Source organism: Crinia signifera, chromosome 1, assembly GCF_055691185.1.
Source record: "Crinia signifera chromosome 1, ASM5569118v1, whole genome shotgun sequence".
Classification (NCBI taxonomy): domain Eukaryota; kingdom Metazoa; phylum Chordata; class Amphibia; order Anura; family Myobatrachidae; genus Crinia; species Crinia signifera.
The window spans coordinates 298019642-298037301 of record NC_139217.1 but is presented as its reverse complement, the minus strand read 5'-3'; the positions used below and the strand labels follow the sequence as shown (position 1 = coordinate 298037301).

The window sequence follows — 17660 nt, the reverse complement described above, 5'->3', positions numbered from 1 at the left end:
ATTATTATTAGAAAAGTAATTTAAACACAAATGTAACATCAATGTTCAGAGATATCGGGCTAAATATAATAGCCGGCAAGCTACCGGAGGTATGGGACTTTTACAAGTCTGCCCCGATTTTTAAGGCGGCAATCATTTGCATGGCAAAAACAGGCTGGTCGCAGGCTATTACATTTAGCCCATAATGCAGTGCTATGTTGTTACAGACCTTTCACATAGCGTTCCCCTGTGAACTCTATTTGTAGTCCAATCCTGTGAAGAATATGCACTCAACGCAGATGGTTCTCTATGTGCAGAAGGGCTAACTTTTCTAGATGTGTTCAGGTCATTCAGATCCAGACAGCCCTGTGCAACATAATTATTGGAATTTTCTTAAATAAGCCAACACAACAATAATAAATTTGTTATATAGTTAATTTCAATAATATTATATATTAAGACATGCATTAATTCTAAGGAGTATAAGCTGGTACACAAAGGCACAAGGCTTTAACCCTCTGAGTGCCAAATTCATGTTTCTGAAATAGGTGTGAAAATTGGCATGCACATTTTATTCTTCATAATAATCTGGAATGTTTACCTTATACAGATGAAGCAGCTCCCATTGGAGCTGCTCCAGCCGACGAAAGGGGGGGCGCGTGCGCACAAGACACTACTCGTTTTGCAGGAGCCCTCCGCTGGATTACCGCTGCTTCCCTGTTGCCGCCCGCAGCCACTTACCCTGCTCCTCTCCCCGAAGCGGAGAATCCACTCCCCGCAGCCATGCTGACTTGGATGCACAAGCGTGAGAGATGCTCGTGCTTCCCCGTAAGATGGAGCGCCAGACGCAGTGGCGTAACTATCGTCCCGCAGCCCCCGCGGTGGCGGGGAGGCGCTGAGGGTATGTGGGCGCCGGGGGGGCTGCGGGACGATAGTTACTCACTGTTTGCCTTCTGCCGCGGCGCCGGTGGTTTTATTTGCAGTGCACCGGGTCCCAGCTCTCCCGAGTCCCGGCAGCCGCAGCGCTGTTCTAATACAAAAAGTTGACACTTGGAAAATGGCTGCCCCCATACCGCAGACAGTTTTTCGTCTGCAGTATAAGGGCAGCCATTTTCCAAGTGTCACTTTTTCATAAGCAGCAGTAACGGGAGAGCCGCCCGGGACCCGGCGCAGACGGATGCGGCCACGCCGGCCAGAGGTAACACACACACACATAAACACGTCACACATACATACAAACAAACACACACACACAGAAACACAACCCCCCTCCCCCTCCCCCCCCCCCCCCCCCCCCGCCATACCCCGGCTCCGCTCCATTTTTTTTTTACCGGGGGGCGCCTCCTGCATTGTCGGCAGGGGGGCGCAGAAAATCTAGTTACGCCGCTGGCCAGACCACCAGCCTGCACCATCTCAAGGGATCTGGCGATTCCTCAGGCTGGCTGGGAGGCGCTCCCTCTGTATAGGAAATATAATCTTTTTTTTAAACATTTTTTTATTTAAATTTATATAATGTGAGCGACACTGCCATTTTTATTGGATGTTTTGAACATCTGTGACAGCGATGTTGGCACTCAAAGGGTTAAGATGGTGTGTTTAATGCTTAAAATTATTACACATGCTTTGACGCAGATAGTCCAATAAATAAGTTATAGCCCAGTTTCTGAGTACTATTCACTATGCTCTGAATAAATTTCAACACTGCTACTGGATCTTTACCGCTCCGTGAAATAAGATACAATGGTTATATTACATACACCATTTTTGAACAATTATTTTATTTGAATACCTGTAGGCAAAGGGTTAGTTGTATAGTATGGTACAGAACTCAGCCACTCCCCCTGTAGGTAGTGGCCATAAAAGCAGCCTTGATTACAATGACACAGTACAGGGAATGTGCTGGTCACCAGAGCACCCTTTCTAGATCCGCAAAAAGTGTTCTTCAGTAGAAAGCACTGTGCATCAGTTCGTTATCACAAAAAGCAAACACTAATACATTTTTATATCAAGAGTAAAAAAACATAAATCTTAAGGCTGCTCTACTATCCTCTATAACTTACCTTATCAGTAGATGTTCTATGCTGCAGATCTTCAAAGGTCAAAGCTGAGAAAAAATACAAATAACTGATATAAACAGAATAAAAATGAGTATTCAAAACAAAATAATTTCTATTCATATTTACAGACTCAATAGGATAATACATCAATATATACAGTAGGTTAAACCGACTTCTCAAACTACCTTATAAATGTCATGCACTGTATATAGTGATCCAGATATTGTACATGACAATAAAATAGCACGATCGCTATGCACGATAAAATGTAACCAACAACATTTATATAACCTATTTACCTCTTCTTAATCTATGCCCACTGGGATGGCGATTCAGTTTCGGAGATAGGAGTTGTGATGACACTTTCTCACCCATGGCATTTGAATGGTCAACCTAAATAAACATGGTCACTGTTATCAACTTACATTGTCATTTAATTATTATTTTGAAAGCTTTAGGAGGTCTAAAAGACTTGACAAATAGCAGCACCCCTGCGATACCGTAGCCAGTATGAGTTCTTAATGCACATGTGTGATAGATTACACGTATGTTTTACACCTGGAACTTCAACAGGTGTAGATTTGTTCAAACGTAATAATATAACCAATAGTCACTAAATAAGGGTAATTTGCCCCAGATTATGTATTCGTCAGGGACTACCCAATTAGCCCTAATACCTAGCATGGGACCTGAAGCATAATCACTGAAATGCAGCCGTTGGAGCCACAATAAAGGATGAGATTGGGAGCTTTCGCCCGAAACAGGTCATTTTTAATTAGAAAAAAAATTGGGAGTTCAAAAATTACCCTTGGGCTAAAATCGTGATAATAGCCCACTTTTTTCACCCCCACAATTATCTAATTGAATACTCCTTCTAAGGTCGAAAACGGAATACAATATTTTACTGTCATTTTAACTAGGCAAAATGCTTTATTTGAATACTAAAGCAATTCCTCTCTGTACACCATATGCTGTCCCCATTCTAAGATAGAAATAGCATTGGAGTACAGCCGAAGATGTGGATATACAGTAAGAGCATTAAATGTAAAATCTAATGAGACTAATGAACAATGCATCTCTGGTCAATTTTTCTACACTCGTTTATGTGTTTCTGTATTTTAAAGAGCTTTTACGTACTGCACAGCTCAGGTGGAGAAACAACTTAATTGTCTCAAACCATTTAGGTGGCACAAGTAAGTGCGGCTGTATGCCACCCATATGGTGACACTGAATTTGCAGATAGTGCTTTTGAAATCTGTGAGTCAGGTGTGAGATAAGGGTTAAAGGTGAAATGAATTGTGTTTCCCTTACCACCATTTTATATAAAACATATTGCAAAATTTTTGCTTTTCAAGCACCAGAGTCCCTGCATGTTTTCATTGTTACAATTTTGCTCCAGTCCATTTCATTTTTAATAGTTTTTACTGTTCAGATAATTAAAACAAGTTTTTCAATTGTCGGTTCCAGTGCATTAATAATGATGAAACATAGTATTTTCAGTTTTCGAAACCGGCAGGTAATTGGTTTACATAATGCAGACACCTAACGACAGCTGGCAAATATCTGAATATATTTCTAAGATTGCAAAGTATCTTGCACATGATAAGATTAATTTGCTCTCAGTTTCTTCCTTGTTCAACATGATAAAAGCGCTCAGCGAACAGATGAGGTTCTGAATTCTAAATAAGATACTTTGATGAGGTTCTGAATTCTAAAGAAGATACTTTGATAAGCATGGCTTATTCTGTCTACGTCAGGCATGTCCAAACTATGACCCTCCAGCTTTTGTGAAACTACTACCCATCATGCATTGCCACAGTTTTGTTATTTAGGAATGCTAAAACTATGGCAAGGCATGCTGGGATGTGTAGTTTTACAACAGCTGGAGGGCCAAACTTTGGACATGCCTGGTCTACGTTATCCTTATTCAGGGAAATGTATGCAGATGTCATTTTGCACATATTTCCCCGTATTAAAGCTTGCATTTGTATGCACAGAGTGGCATTTTGTTTACGCTTATCCACAAATGCAAATATCACACTGATAATAAAAAGGCATTAAAAAGAATTTCCGTACTATTAATTCATACCCCTGATAATGATGTTTTGTTACATGACAGCCACTATTATCTGTGGGTAAAGGAGGAGTGGGTAAAGGGAAGGGGTGCTTTGCAGGATAGACTGAGGACTGGCCTGGTGTGGTCAGCCTATGGCAGGCATGGGAAACCTGTGGCCCTCCAGCTGTTGTGAAAATATACATCCCAGCGGGCCGGATTAACAATTGGCCTGATGGAGCTACAGATCCAGGCCCACTCTCCAAATAGGTTTATTTTATAGCTGAGGGCCGGGGCTTTCCAACGAGGCTGTCCCCGCATCTCTAGGCCCCCGGAAACCAGAGATAAAGCTGGGCAAAGTTGGAACATTTTCTCCATATGATAACATGGGACCCGCTAATTCTGACCCCCATCCGGTTCCAACGGCTGCCAGTTCCCCCTCCGGCATCAATCTGATACCAGGCTGGTCCATATGGGTTAATTGGTTCCAGAGATATTGCGGGTAAACCGTTTTTTCAACGTAATTTAATGGCTGTTCATGTTGTCTGAGGGTAGATTTCTCTGGAACCAAATGGCCCAGTTTCACAGGACCAAAATAATTCAAAGCCCACTCAAAAGTTCTTCAATATGATACTGATCTTAAGTAAATGGGTCAGTTGGTTCCGAAGCTATAGCTATAGCTGGTTAAAAGGGGGGAGGGGGGTTCTCTCCCCCTCACACTAGAAAATGCAGGGACTAGGCTGGTGTAAAAGGGGCCAGCCCGGGAATGTTCCTGCATGATCCTGGGACCATACTGCCAGATAAGTCCCTACATTTTTTGGTGTGAAAGGGGTAATACAGCCGGGCAGCCCCCTGCTCTCTGCCCGGGTGTCAATGGCTGTCACTTCTGCCCGACGGTGGCTGTCCCCCAGTTACCGCAAGCATGTATTCTCCCTTGGCAACAAACATGTAATCCCACATGGCAACAAGCATGGAACCCCTGGCAATGAGAATGGAACCCACGGCAATGATCATGTAGGTAAACAGCACTTATGTAGTATAATTTTTAATAGGCATTATGGTGTTTGGCATAATACGTAATGAACATTATTATGTGTGGCTTAACATGTATTGGGCATTATTGTGTAAATTTTTAATGCGCACCTTTTGCGCACAATGTCCCTGTTTATGAAGCATATTGTGAATTTTTGCTCAATTCATTTGGTATAATGTGTATTTTGGCTCAATTCATGTGCCATAGTGTGAATTTTGGCTCAGTATAAAAAGAACTGGAGTGAAAGTTAACGTAGCGCTTAATGCGTTGGAAGTTCGCCCTTCTGAATACCCGGGGTCTCACCCTAAATGCCCCTAGAGAATAAACACGTATATGTACAAATGGGATTCAAATACTAGGCGCTTTTCCTATGGGCATAGATCAAATCTGAGGATGTAAAATATGAGGGTGCCGAGTGTCAAAAAATGGAGAATACTTCCCTTAATGTCGAGACAGTGGGGGGTATTCAATCTTCGGGTCACGGCAGACGAGCTTGCTCGCCTGCCGTGACCCAGTCCCGTTCTCGGTCAGCTCGACCGAGAACATGCAGGCGGGATTCAATGTCCCGCCTGCAGCGGGACGAGAAGGGGGCGTGGCCGCGAGTTGCGGCCGGAAAGTGATGAGATGCAGCCGGCAGCTCGTCACTTCCCGGCTGTTCTCGGCAGAACGAGCCCGACAGCTAGAGATGTCGGGCTCGTTCTGCCAGGAAACCCTGTTCAATGCTGTCGGGGAAGACAGCATTGAATAGGGCCCGTCGAGCATCTCCCCCACGGGAGATGCTCGACGGCGATTGAATATCCCCCAGTATCTCCTTCTATCTGTGTTCTTCTCTATTTCTTTCTTTTTTCTTTTTCTTGTATGTATTTCTCCCAAAGGATTTGGAAATATGAAAAGAGATGGTACATATAATGGGTTATATTATTCCTTTAGAGATATATCTCACAGCTCCTCCGGTGAATTTGTAGGCGTATGAAAAAAACTCACTATGGGGAGTGATTAAACACATGTATCTGGGTATCAACCTATATTTTAAACTCCATGTTTTAAAATGAATATTTTAAAATGAGTATTTTAAAAGGAGAGAAAACCCTCAGTATAAAGGCCCTTATTCTGATCGGTGCGGCCCGATCAGAATATGCGGCCAGGACCGTGCAGGCGAATCCCCGCCTTCCATACGGATCGCCACCTGCCGTCCGTACGCGGATATGTGGCGATCCGCATGAAAGTGGACGGGGATACGCCTCCTCCATGGTGGGAGCAGCCCCTGCATTCGATGGTCGCCGAACATCGAATGCAGGGCCGCACGCTCCACCAGGTCCCGCAACACAAGACCACACGGACACTTGTCCGTGTGAAATCTTGTATGGGGGCGGGCAGCTGACATCCGGCGATATCAGATGCCCGCCCCCAACACATGCGTCACAGCCTCATTACCATGCGTACGCCCCGCGTTTGCATGGGAACGCCCATGAAACGCGGGGCGTATGCATAGGGAAATGAGGCTAAGTAGCCCCTCACGCCCCTATCCACCCCCTTTGCGGCGTTAAAAAAAATTGTGCGGCGATTTCGCCTGCACATGCGCAGAGTGCCCTCTGCACATGCGCAGAGCGAAAACATCGGCGGAACGGCCGCATGCGGCCGTTACCGCTTAGATCAGAATAAGGGCCAAAGTGCTTTTGTACAGTCCAGGTTTTTTTTTAAATGACAATATAACAGAGTTAAAGGAACCATTTTAATTCAAAATCTTGGTTAAGACCTAGAGAAGTGAGTGTTTTAAACTTTAAACATTTCAGTCCTCGCCAATCTTTTTTCTATATTTCGGTCATTAAGAGATTTCTGGGATTACAAAAAATTGTAGCCACTTGGAAAGACCGAAATATAGAAAAAAGATTGGCGAGGACTGAAATGAAGTTAATTTATAAGTTTAAAACACTCACTCCTCTAGGTCTTAACCAAGATTTTGAATTAAAATGGTTCCTGGACTGTACAAAAGCACTTTATACTGAGGGTTTTCTCTCCTTTTAAAATACTCATTTTAAAATATTCATTTTAAAACATGGAGTTTAAAATATAGGTTGCTAACAGTTTAAATGCATTTTATTGAATATAACCGTTTTAAATAATATACATTAAACATTTTAAATAATTTATTCACCTAAATAATGTATTCACCAAAATAATTTATTCATCCCTATATGTATTTATCCCGATACTGTCACCTACATCTTAATAGTATCTGATTTAATTCACTGTTCCTTTTCATGGATATGATCCCAATTACTAACTGTTTTTTTTCCTTTTATAAACAAACAAACTGTAAGAGACCAACATCAGAAATGGAACTCAATAATACAAGATTCAGTTTAAGGGGACATGTGAAATATGAGAACAGGAAACAGTCACCAACTCATCTGGGAAAACACGGGAACGAATGACCGGAAGTGACGTCAGATGCGACCGGAAGTCGGTCCGGCGGGCGCATTCAGCGCTGAAGATATATCAGCAACAGGAGAAAATCAACTGTGAAAATTCTACAAATTACTGTGGACTTAAAACGGAGGCAGGGGGACCTGCTGCATATATTTTTAGACATGTTATAATATAGAGAAATTATCGGGACACTGACATCCGGTTTTGGAAAACTGAAAGTGGGAGGGATTAATGAATAAAAAGGGAGCATCAGCACACACTAATCCAGGCCCTGATGAAGAGACATGCTGTCTCGAAACATGTTGACCTGGATTTAAGTGTGCACAGACTGGAAGACTGCAACCAAGATCAGGTGAGTGTGTATGAGCTGGTCCACTGCCATTTGGGTCCGGAATACCATGTGGTGGTGTTGATAGCACATTATCACCATCAGATTTAGGTTTGCTGTTCAGAACAGTCCTATCTTTTTTAAGAAATTTTACTTCATTGTGTGGCTGTGTGTATAAATAAAGAGTTGATTTGAAGAATTCAAAAGAAACCTTTATGAGTGTTATATCACCATTTACATCGTGAGTACAGGTGCGTGTCACCTAGTAGAAAGATACCCAGATACATGTGTTTAATCACTCCCCATAGTGAGTTTTTTGGTACGCCTACAAATTCACCGGAGGAGCTGTGAGATATATCTCTAAAGGAATAATATAACCCATTATATGTACCATCTCTTTTCATATTTCCAAATCCTTTGGGAGAAATACATACAAGAAAAAGAAGAAAGAAAGAAATAGAGAAGAACACAGATAGAAGGAGATACTGTCTCAACATTAAGGGAAGTATTCTCCATTTTTTGACACTCGGCACCCTCATATTTTACATCCTCAGATTTGATCTATGCCCATAGGAAAAGCGCCTAGTATTTGAATCCCATTTGTACATATACGTGAATTTTGGCTCAGTCTGTGTGAATTTTGGCTCATTCCATGTGGCATAATGTGTAAGAGGCAAGTACAGTATAAGGGGGTTACTATTGTGTTGCATGATTTGTATATTGGGTATATGGTGTGGTAAACTTAGGTGACCACATAAAAGGTGCTGAAATGTTGTCTACCAAGTTTTTTCGAAGATTTTTATTGTTTGTGTGTGTGTGTGTGTGTGTGTGGTTTTGTTAGTCCGAGTGCCGCACCTCTACCTTGGATATATATATCATTGTACTCTTTGGCTGGAGGAAGTGTGCATATATATCGTCCAATGCTCTCAGTGCTGGCGATACATGGTCTGCACTGCAGCCCAAATTCTGCAGCCGCCGCTGCAAGGAAGGTATATCTGCAGCTTCTATTTTCCCTCTTTTCTGTGCCGGTCCCTTGCATATGTCAACCTCTTTGACATTTTCCACCCTATACTAAACCCTTTGCATTTTCCTATGCCAGCCCCCTGCCTTTTAACAAAAATTATCCCTAGAATGTCCGTGTGCGCATGTACATGTGATAGGGGATAGAGGGCCAGATGCACTAAGCTTCAAAAGTGATAAAGTGGAGAGTGATAAACAGCCAGCCAATCAGTTCCTGCCTGACATCTTTCAAACCCAGCCTGTGACATGGCAGGTAGGAGCTGATTGGCTGGCTGTTTATCACTTTCCATTTTATCACTTTTGAAGCTTAGTGCATCTGGCCCATAGATTGTAAACTCTACTGGGGCAGGTAATGATGTGAATGTTCAACTATACACTGTATGCGCTATATAAGAATATAAATAAATAATAAGTATATAATTAGTAGTAAGTATTTACACAAATAGGGACACACCCATGAGCAAAAAACTCAAACAGTACACTGGTCACGCCCCCCACATTATTAGGTACTGGATACAACCCCTATTATTGCGCATAATAGCCCCTTGATAAGTTTCAGCTCCAGGCCCATTTAGAGCTTAATCTGGCACTGCATCCCAGCATGCATTGTCACAGATTTAGCATTCCCTAATAGCAAATCTGTGGCAATGCTTGCTGGGACTTATATTTCACAACAGCTGGAGAGCCACAGGTTGCCCATGCCTGGACTATGGAATGGGCTATTCTTTTTATACAGTAACAGTGAGAGTAAACAGGAAATATGCAGTAAACACACTGTGGGTATGATTCAGAGTTGGATGCAGGTGCAGTAACAGCTGCTGCTGAGTCTTTGTGCTAATGCCATGGCTGATGGGCATCCTATTGAGTCCCCTACTAGCTGCGGCATAAATTCGCCACGTTTGTACAAAGACACGCTATCGGTGCACCATAGACCACATCAACTGTCATTGCACCTGCCTATGCCAGGCGCAGAATATATGAGCGATCATGTCTGTTACTACTCAGATATGCTCTTGGAAACTCCACAGATCTCAATTCAATTTTAATCTGCGTCTTATGGCTGTAAACATCAGGACATGTGCTCAGTGCCTCTTGGATGCATACTCAGAAGTAAAACATGTTACCTGCAGCCTCATTGAATCACCCCCGTGTGTGTGAGTCTACTTCTACATTTTCTCAATAGAGGGTTACTGTACTTTAGAGTATAAGAAACGTACATGTCTTACAATAAATGGAGGTCTTGAATCAGCATCAGACTTAAATCCGCAATTGCCCAGGCTTAAATGGGCAAGGCGCTGGTCATTATCATTGTTAAGCTCACACATCCGCTTTTGTGTATACGGTGATGGAGATCGGTACTTTGATGATGTAGTAGGACTGCTGTAACGCTTCTCTGGGCTGGAGAAATTTTTAGTTGGAGATCTTGATTTTCTACTGGGAGAGTTCGGCAAAGATCTTCGGGCCTGGGCTTTCAATGACTAAAACAGTAATGAAGTGCAATGTGATATGTATATGTACATACAAAGATAGCTGGAACAAACATTGTAAGGCACAACAACTGAATAAAAGGGTGCCAGATGACGGTCCGACAGTGGGTATACCGACAGTCAGTATACCAACGTCGGGATCCCGACTGCCGGTGCTCAGACAGGGGGGATCCCGTCACACAGAGGCTATTCTCCCTTGTCCCCACAACCCCCATAGAGGGAGAATATAACCTGTGGCGAGTGTAGCGAGCCACCGGGCCCGCAGCGAGGCCGCAAGGGAATTCTTTCCAATCGCCCCCCTGTCGGAGCACCGTTAGGCAGGATTCCTACATCAGGATACTGACTGTCGGGATCCTCACTGTTGGAGCTCTATACCACACCCGAATAAAATACTCAGAGCAAAGAAAGAGGATGAGAAATATTAACTTACTGGATGCTTATTCTGGAAATCATTTGGCTTTTCTTTAATCGTTGTCCTAGAAGAAAACTCAATCTTCGGGGCAATTCCCTATGAGGAAATAAATAAAAAATGCAAAGTAATTACAAATATTCATAAACATTCAGACATAATAATGCAAATGTTAGAGTTGTTTTATTTTCCTACTGTACAGTTGGGGAATGTGGTCACAGTATTAATGCAATGAAAATGGTTGACATTCAAAATGATGACAGTTGAAATGTCATCAACCATAATGTCGGCAGGTATAGAACATTGACAACCAAAATGTTGACAGGTACAAGATGTTGACAAAAAAAAAAGGGGTACAAAGTTTAAACCATCAAAATGTTGAAAAAATATTAACAAAATATCAACAGTTGTATATTGTATTAGTATTTGCCACTAATATATTATTATGGATTAAGTAATAAAAATAAACTGAAAACACTGGGGCAGATGTATTAAGCTTTAACAAGAGATAAATGCAAGGGTGATAAAGAGAGATAAATGCCCAGCCAATCACCTGCTAACTGCCATGTTACAGCCTGTGTTTGAAAAAAGTCAGTAAGGAGCTGATTGGCTGGACGTTTATCTCTTGTTATCACCCTTGCATTTATCTCTTGTTAAGGCTTAATACATCTGCCCCACTATGTCTTAATTTGATGTATGTTACTTAAAATTTTGGAGATTGAGTTATTCTAGCAAATGAAAGACTGTTCCTGCCTCTGTATTGTGGAATGTGGAAGGATTAATACTAGGCCTGAATTAGGTTAGCAGCGAATTGCTTAATGCAAGTTAATAACCTTTAGGAACAATGCAATATCCAATTTAACATGTGTTAATGAGTGACCAACTATTTCCCGCAAGCTGTATTAGTCATAGAAAATCCACTCATTCCTGGCATAAAGCTATTTAGAAATCTATTAGCATTAAACTGACTTGGCATATGGCAGGCATTAATGCAACTTTGTGTTGTAACTCTGGATGGGGCGACATCAATATAAAAATACTTTTGTCATTTTTTATCAAAATAAACTAGCATACTGTACCTGTTCTATTTGGGTGTGTAGGTTATGGAAACATTAATTTAAGACATCTTTAATAATATCACATTTTAATTAAACAATTTAATTGAATCAAATAATATAACTCTTTAATAATATAAAATTTTATTTTTTAAGCTTTTAAAGATTAATTGTTGTATTTCTGTTACTCATTTGAAACAGCAGCAAGAAAGCTTCACTTTAGTAAACATGTTTAACACATTAAATTTACTAGTGGATAAAAAAGATCATATGGGAGAGATGTGCTTGCATCAATGCACCACCAGCAATGGTGTGGTCATCCATAAAGCAACACATTCCCCTTCCATTATACCCCTTTCACATCGCACTTTTAAAACGGTATATTGCCGTTTTTTTCCCTTTTTAAAACGTTTAAGCCTGCACTGTGAATGCACCACAGCCAATTTACCGTTTCAAGTTAACTGGCATTTCGAACCGTGTAAAAAGCAGAGTCCTACACGGTTCCTTGCCGTTTTTTCTGCAATGTGAATGTGTACAGGCTTAAACGTTTTAAAAAGGGAAAAAAAAAAAAACCCGTCCCCCATGTACCTGGAAGTGTTAGCTGCCCGTGGCTGCCGGGGATTAACATGGAAGCCCCTGAAATGAATCCGGCCGCCTTATAACCGGGGATGACCGTGAGTGACGTCAGTCCTATGCCCTCCGTATACTCTTGGTGCATGGGGGTCGCCGAGCCCCGCCTCCCGGGTGCACATCCCCAGTCCTGTCGAAGTGTTGTGCATTCACCAGATCTGATTTTCAGTAGGGCTGTCACATGGCGTGCTCTAGTGTGGTGTGGCCCCCACAGGGGTGGCAGTGTGGCTGCTGTCACCTAGAAACACACCGCGCAGCATCCCTGTCTCCAGTCTGCTGGGTGATTGTCCATACAGTGACTTCTCATGTCGTGTTACATTGTTTCTGATCGCGCTGCTGTTGTAGACTGTGGGATTGTCTGTGTGACAGAGCCCCGGGGACTGTGTGCAGCGGTCGTGCAGTGCTCTGGCTGGCCACCCAGATGTGCTACAGAGGTTGCTCTGAGTGTGCTCCATCCGATGCTGCTGCCCGGGAGTCACTGAGACCTCTGCATTCTGTATAACATGACCAGCTGATTTCATGCATTTATAGTCATCACAGTTGTCAGAAAAGTTGTCTGCATGAACCAAGCTTCCAAAAAAAAAAAAAAGGGAAAAAAAAACGGCAATTTACCGTTTTAAAAATGCGATGTGAAAGGGGTATAAACCGGTATTTAAAACGGTAATCTGGGTCACTGTTAAGGCTCTGACCCGTTTTAATTACCGTTTTAAATACCGGTTTTTAAAACGTGTCGGCGATGTGAAAGTGGTATAAGCAAACATATTATTTCCTAGCATCCTATCCATCCCCTTCCCATGTAGCAACACCCTCACTATGTATTGGTATGCTGGGCATATGTGACATTCTCCCAGAGAATTTGGGTCCCTTGATAATGATCTGCAAGCTAAAATGCTTTGATCTAAATATGACCAAATCCCCTCTGATTTTTAGTATATTACTGCAATAACCCAGTGTTTAAAGTGGGGGAACTGAGTTCCACCACCTGTAAGGGTAGGTGGAACTAGTTTTACCTCCGCCATGGCCCTACACAGTAATTCCAACAGAAAAATACCACCTACATCAATAGAAGATTCAGCCACATCCGAAATCCCCCTTCCTAAGGACCTGGTTCCTTCATTATTCTCTTTCACCTGTGGCCCACCCCTCCTTGCACTCAAATGAGTTCCACCACCTCTCCTGGACCACTTTAAACCCTGCAATAACCTCACTATGTCAATATCTGCAGCGATGGGGACAGTAGCAACCATGAAAGTAAAGCGCTAGTGAGCTTTGATGGGTGGGCAATCTGCTGGCATGCAGGGAGACTGGAATTGAGTCTGGAACCTCTTACGGATGTGTCTGTAATTAACACTTGGCTTTGGTAACTTTCGTTTTTTGTCCCACAGCCACAGGCTACATGGTGCCCATAGATTGTACTTGCCAGACAAAGATAATTCACTTAATCGATAACACACTTTTAAATGCAATGTGCTCTGCTCTATATGTAATAAAGATAAATAAAAAAAGATAAACTATAAAAACAAAAAGGAACCAATGGAAAAATTGAAGAAATGGAATGAACAGAAAATCCAAAATATATTAAAAATACCAATTGCAACTCCATTATTTACTCCAGCTTTTCTATACTCCCGTTTCATAAATATCTCCCAACTTTTTTGCAAACAATGAAAGTGCCTACATCTTCATCAGGAGCAGAGGCAAACTATCTGCCTTTGCTCCTGATGAAGACGTGGGCACTTTCACGTTGAAATGCGTTGAGCCCAGGTGAGACATGGGCCTACGGGCGGCTCCCCAACTTCCGGTCTAGCATCGGACTCGCCGGCTCGTCTCACCCTGCCTCCTGCTCCTGTCAGCCGCATAAGAACAATGACTTACCAGTCATGCCCCGGCCCCCTCCCACTCTCTGAAAGCGCACCCACAGGCATCCCCGATCCCAGCGAGTGATTACTGTCCGACGTGCTGCTGATTTGGACTCTGACGGCAGGTGTTAGACAGAAGCAGTGCTGCGCATGGCACGGCAGTGTTACAGGTGCACCAAACACTGGGGCTTGTGCAGTGCATATCACAGGAGCTGCAAACAGAGCACCCGGCCAGTGCCTGCATACATGCGCCCACCGCCCAAACCACCACTGGAGGAGCCCGGCATGTAAATACCGGGTACTGGACACTGAGCATCCATTGCCGCTCTGCACAACCCCCCCCCCCCCATGAAAACGAGTGACAGGCACTGGGCAAGGAGCACCTGCACAGCACCTCTTCCATTGTCCTGTGCTGCCAAACCATCCTGTCCTATACAATAGCTCTGCACTGCTGCCTCATACCTCCCAACTTTTTCAGTTGAAGAACAGGGACACTCAGGGAGTGCCCGAAAAGGGGGTGTGACATATGCAAACGAAAGTGTGGCATATGCAAATTATGCCACGCCCCAGTTTCGCCAACTGCGATGCTGAATAGACACAGCTTCTATTCTGTCAGATTGGGGGGACTTTCAACTGCCCCTTCCCCGCACAGCGGGACACTGCCGGCCGCGGGAGGGACGTTCCCGTGTTTAGTGGGACAGTTGGGAGGTATGCTTTAAGTGCCTGTTCATGTATACAGCCGAGACAATAAGGTACAGTCTAGTGAAAGGTGCGGTATTGATAAGTGATAAGTAAGAGGTACATAGGGTCACATAGTAAGGGAAATAGATGAGTAGGGCTGTCAGAGAGAAAGAGAGAGGGATAGGTACATCAGGTCAGAGATGGAGAGATATATGGCTGTCAGACAGAAGGATAGAGGGAGGGATGGATAGGTATATGGCTGTCAGAGAGGGAGAGGTAGGTACATAGGGCCTTATTCTAGTTCACTCTTTCTTAGAGGGACAAAACCATGTGTACTGCAGGGGGGCAGATGTAACATGTGCAGAGAGAATTAGATTTGGGTGAGTTATTTTGTTTCTGTGCAGGGTAAATACAGACTGCTTTATTTTTACACTGCAATATAGATCTCACTTTGAAGTAAAACCCCACCCAAATCTAATTCTCTCTGCACAAGTTACATCTGCCTCCCTGCAGTGCACATGGTTTTGTCCATCTAAGAAGGATTTTGTCAGAAATAGTGAATTAGAATAAGGCCCATAGTATGAGAGAGGGAGGGAGAGCTACATGGGGTTAGTGAGGGAAGGAGATATATATATATATATCTATCAGAGAGAGGGAGAGGTACATAGGCCCGTACTCAATGCGACCGGCGAGCGACCGTTTAACACCTGCGCTGGTCGCTCATCCTATTCAATGTTCCGGGGGAACCTTCGCTGTCAGATGAGGCAGATGAGGCTTGCAGCTAATACAGCGAGCCCGCTGCATTTAGCCACGAGTCTCGTTGTTTTAGTGGCCGCACATGTCATTTCCCCCTCACTGCAAAAACCCAGCAACATGGAAGCGGCGTGTGCAGGGGGTCAGTTGAATACTGACCCTGTGAGCTGTGACAGCAAACAGGCAGCAATGCTCGCTGTCACAGTGCACAAAAGTCATTGAATATACCCCATAGAGTGAGTGAGTGAGTGAGTGAGGGAGAGAGGGAAGGAAGGAGAGGTGTATTGCAGACAGAGGGAGGGAGAGGTACATAGGATGAGTGAGGGAGGTAAGGAGAGGAGTAGGGCTGACAAAGGACGGAGGGCGTGAGAGGTGCAATGAGTGAGAGAGTGAGGGAAGGAGAGGTGTAGGACTGCATCAGAGTCACTTTCTTCCCCTAAAGGTGCGTACACACGGGGCAATATGATAGCTGGCAATATATTGCTAGCAATATATTGCTCAGCAATCATATTGCTCAGTGTCCCGTTTTCATCTGCGACCAGAGATGGTCGCAGATGAAAATGTCACACTACCGGGAGAAGAGGCAGTGGAAGTCGCTGGTCGGAGGAGCATGGGGGCGGCGGTACACGTCCTCCGACCTTTTCATAACCCCACTATCCACGGCGGCGTGGAGTTGATTTTATATAGTGTGGCGAGCGCAGCAAACCACCGAGCCCGAAGCGTGGCGAGCGCAGCGAGCCCCGCAAGGGGACGTGCATTACTTCACAGGTATTACGCATCTGCTCGCCACGCTTCGGGCTCGGTGGCTCGCTGCGCTTGCCACACTATATCATATAAACTCCACGCCGACGTGGATAGTGGGGTTATGAAATGGTCGGAGGACGCGTACCGCCGAGGCTCACCACGCTTTGGGTTGGCGTTCATCGTGGGGTGGAGTTAACAATGGGGGGGATTTGACATATAAATTACCCGTCAGGGTGGGTATACAATCAAAAATTGGGTATGGGGGGCCATTTAACATTGGTTCCTATGTAAAATCGGGTCCATTGCATTGGTCGCATTGTATGCCATTGTAATGGCATACGATGGACCCGATTTTACATAGGAATTTAACATTACATACAACGCTTACAATGTAAAATCGGGTCGGTCGCATCGCATGCCATTAAAATGTTATAATGGCATGCGATGGACCCGATTTAACATTTGTCGGGAAACCTCAAAAAAAGACCGAAATCGGGTCGGTCGGGTCCCATCTCATACCTTAAGTTAAGGTATGCGATGGGACCCGATGGGCGCCGTACTAGGAAACAAGTACCAATGAATATTGTGGACACGTTACAAACTGCACAACTAAGTCTAACCTATTAACCAATGCCTGATTAATATTAACGGGATTTTTGTAAGAATTTACCATTCAAATCCCTTTCTCTGAGTCCATCCTGGTGACACAGCTCAACAATAGGATGTAGTGAGGCCAAGACACCTATGCTTATGACTTTAAGAGGCAGGCTCCTCCCCTGCTGCATCCCAGAAATCCTCAGTTCAACTTCAAGAGCCCTCTAGGATACATTACTCAGTACAACGGCCTGAACATATTAATAAGCACAATCAACAAAAATTAACCATATAACATGAATATATAACATGAAACGGTATAACGACTTACTGAGCGTAAAGGGAGGGATCGCTGTGTCACCAGGATGGACTCAGAGAAAGGGATTTGAAAGGTAAGTTCTTACAAAAATCCCATTTTCTCTATCGTCCATCCTGGTGACAGTTCAACTATAAGACATTCAAGAGCCGGTCCTTTGGGAGCGTACGCTCAGGTCTGCAGCACGTATAACTGCTCGCCCAAATGAAGCATCCTCCAACGCAAACTCATG

The 17660-nt window shown here is 43.7% G+C and overlaps 1 protein-coding gene across 3 annotated transcripts in view; it reads right to left on the bottom strand.

The window, feature by feature from the left end:
• SPATA6L (spermatogenesis associated 6 like) overlaps positions 1–17660 on the bottom strand; it is a 130655-nt gene that overhangs the window by 14748 nt on the left and 98247 nt on the right. The window contains exons 7-11 of one of the 3 annotated variants that reach the window (XM_083186006.1): positions 10818–10895; positions 10118–10378; positions 2336–2429; positions 2040–2083; positions 209–345 (exon numbers count right to left, since the gene is read on the bottom strand). In XM_083186006.1, coding sequence (XP_083042132.1) covers positions 209–345; positions 2040–2083; positions 2336–2429; positions 10118–10378; positions 10818–10895 — 614 coding nt within the window. The remainder of the gene's footprint in view (positions 1–208; positions 346–2039; positions 2084–2335; positions 2430–10117; positions 10379–10817; positions 10896–17660) is intronic. The other 2 variants (XM_083186007.1, XM_083186008.1) reach the window with 2 other exon arrangements.